At 39.4% G+C, this 3,133-nt stretch overlaps 1 protein-coding gene across 1 annotated transcript; it reads left to right on the top strand.

Moving 5' to 3' along the window:
- Positions 1–332: 332 nt before the first annotated feature.
- On the top strand, positions 333–2,646 carry LOC131028486 (LRR receptor-like serine/threonine-protein kinase GSO1). Its single transcript, XM_059220420.1, has 2 exons — positions 333–1,379; positions 1,480–2,646. Exons 1-2 carry the CDS (start codon positions 333–335, stop codon positions 2,644–2,646), a joined length of 2,214 nt encoding a protein of 737 aa, XP_059076403.1.
- Positions 2,647–3,133: the final 487 nt, after the last annotated feature.

The raw sequence follows: 3,133 nt of genomic DNA on the forward strand, positions 1-3,133 counted from the left end.
TAAAAAATATTAAAATAAATTATTAGTTTGTGGTAGAAAGGGCAAGTGAAGGCTGCAGCAGGAGTACGAATTTGCAAGCAGATGTGACGCAGCATGAAGATGAGGGCGATGCAAATTTTGGCCCCCATAGCCAGTGCCTTTCTCAATGCCTTTCTCAATTAGGTGATGTCACAGTACTGCCTGAACAGGCGTTTCAGTCTAATCTTTTAGGAAAATCGCAGGCTAAGAATCTCTAGGCATTTTCCTTTTTCTCTATAAAGGAAAGCCAAGAGTAGACTACTTTCTGGCTGCTGAAGGACTTTACGCTCGAACAAAAGCTGTTGGAGATGATTATGGCTCGCGTAAATGGTTCGGGTATCCTCCTCCTGCACTCTATTTTCATTTTAAGCTTTCTCTCACATTTTCTCCATGGATGTCCTCTACACGAATTGAAAGCTCTTTTGAGTATAAGGGACAGTTTGAATGACCCCAAGGGAGAGCTCAACTCTTGGGAGGGAGATGATTGCTGTATATGGAAAGGTATTTATTGTGATGAAGTGAAGAAGGGTAGACAGGTCTCCAAGTTGGATATCCATGGCTTTTACCTTGAAGGTAATGTGAGTTCAGGCTTGCTTGAATTGAAACATCTCAGGCATTTAGATTTGGGGGGTAATAATTTTAGCTGGGAAAGTCTGATGCCTGCAGGCTTGGGTTCTTTAAAAGACCTAACATATCTAGATATGTCTTTAGCGAAAGGTATATTCAGTCGGTGTTGGATGCCTGAAGGCTTGAGTTCTTTAAAAGACCTAACATATCTAGATATGTCTTTAGCGAAAGCTAAATCCAGTAGGTGTACATGGGCAAATCATTTGAGCATACAATGGTTGTCTAGTCTGTCATCACTAAAATATCTGTCATTGAGTAGGTTATATCTGCAGAGCTCTGAAATAAACCCAGCTATTGGTAGTCTCTCCAAGCTTAATCATCTGGAGCTGTCCGAATGTGATCTGGAAGGCTCCACCGTGCTAAATTCTTTAGTCAATCTTTCCTCTCTTGGTTTTGTGGACCTAAGTAAAAATAGCATTTCAGGATCAATACCTAGTTGGATGGGAAATATGAGCAAATTAACTTCACTTGATCTAAGTCACAATTATTTGAAAGGTTCTATACCTCCCGGCATGATTAGCACTAGTTGTAGAAGTCTTTCCTATTTGGACCTTGGGTATAATCATTTAGAAGGCACAATACCACCCAGCTTGGGTTTCCATATGAATCTCTCTTACACAGATCTTAGTTACAACAAACTTAGTGGTCAAATACCTTCTTCTGTTGGGAATCTCTCTGCTCTTGTTCAGCTAGATCTTAGTGACAACGAGCTTAGTGGTCAAATACCTTCTTCTGTTGGGAATCTCTCTGCTCTTGTCCGGCTAGATCTTTGTGACAACGAGCTTAGTGGTCAAATACCTCCTCTTGAAAATCAATCTCTTTGTTCTTGTCCAGTTAGATCTTAGTAACAACGAGCTTAGTGGTCAAATACCTCCTCTTGGAAATCTCTTTGTTCTTGTCCAGTTAGATCTTAGTAACAACAAGCTTAGGCTTGAAATACCTCCTATCGGAAATCTCTATGCTCTTGCTCTGTTAGACCTTAGTTACAACAAGCTTAGCGGTCAAATACCTCCTCTTGGAAATCTCTCTGCTCTTGTTCGGTTATATCTTAATGACAACAAGCTTAGTAGTCAAGTGCCCCACTCTGTAGGAAATCTCTCTGCTCTTGTCGATTTAGAATTACGAGGTAATCATCTGAGTGGAAGCCTTCCCCTATCATTTTCTCAACTATCTTCTCTCACTTATCTTGATGTAAGCAACAATGCATTGAATGCAAGTGTCCATCCTTCACTTAAGCTACCGTCCTCTCTTTACTCTATAGACCTTTCGACCAACAGCATGGTTGGAATAGTTCCAGAAGTTCTTTTTCAGAACACTTTCAAGTTACAAAGTCTTGATTTGAGTGACAGTGGATTGAGTATCAATTTTAGCTCGACCTGGATCCCCCCATTCCAGCTTTGGAATCTATTTTTGAGGAAATGTAAAATTGGAGGCCCGGTCCCCAACTGGATTTCAACGCAATATGGGCTCAGTACATTGGACTTGTCAAATACCTCAATTGTGGGAAGTCTTCCTCCTTGGCTATGGGGTTTTTCATCACAGTTGACAAGCCTAAACCTGTCAAATAATTATTTGGAAGGTCCTTTCTCTCCTACCTTGGTGAGAATAGATATGCTGGATCTCTCTAAAAATGAATTGAGTGGACATTTAGTGGCTGATATTGATGAGCATGTCTTGTCTGTACACAGATTGCTCCTTGCAGACAACAAATTGGAAGGGAGAATCCCAGATTCACTGGGGAATATAAGCTCTCTGTATTCTCTGGATTTGTCAGGCAATTTGTTAACAGGGAGTATCCCAGCTAGTTTGGGTGGTTTGCTAAGTCTTAGAATGCTGAATTTGGAAAACAATCTGTTGGATGGAAAGATTCCTGGCGACCTTGGCAGGCTATCACAGATTGTCATACTCAATATTGCAAATAATCATTTGAATGGTAGAATCCCTAATGAGCTGGGTAATATGACACAACTGGGTAATATGACCAAGATTTTCAAGTGGTGAAGGTAATTTCAGTTGTAGTTGGCTGAACTCCTCTGTGTCTGTAAATAATTGGAGAAAGCCTCAAAACATTTTGTACAAAAGTGTTGGTTCTGTGTCGTATTTCACTGCCGTACAACCACTGCTAAGCATATGAGTAGAAATAGGATCATATACTCCTCTGTGTTGGTTGTCTGTAAATAATTATATAGAGACCAGAGAAGAACACAGGGGTATGAGATTTGTATTTTAAAGGATACTAATGGTTTCAAGTACCTTTTTACAACCTATATCTAGTTTTACAACCTATATCTAGTTTTATTCTCATAAGGAATCACTTTCATCGAAATTGATATGACGAGACTGCATGGAAATATGCAAGGATGAGGGATCAATCAATTACATCGTTGTGAGATTAACCACAATATTGTCCAAAGACACGTAATAATTTCTATCTAATAATTCATTCAATCATTGATTATTCATTAGCATTCATCAATATATAATATTT

Source organism: Cryptomeria japonica, chromosome 5, assembly GCF_030272615.1.
Source record: "Cryptomeria japonica chromosome 5, Sugi_1.0, whole genome shotgun sequence".
Classification (NCBI taxonomy): Eukaryota; Viridiplantae; Streptophyta; class Pinopsida; order Cupressales; family Cupressaceae; genus Cryptomeria; species Cryptomeria japonica.

Bases quoted from the DNA above. Each gene is read 5' to 3' on its own strand.
- LOC131028486 (XM_059220420.1), top strand. From the start codon at position 333: ATGGCTCGCGTAAATGGTTCGGGTATCCTCCTCCTGCACTCTATTTTC. The intron at 1,380-1,479 runs GTTGGGAATCTC...GTTCTTGTCCAG, and splicing joins GTGGTCAAATACCTTCTTCT to TTAGATCTTAGTAACAACGA.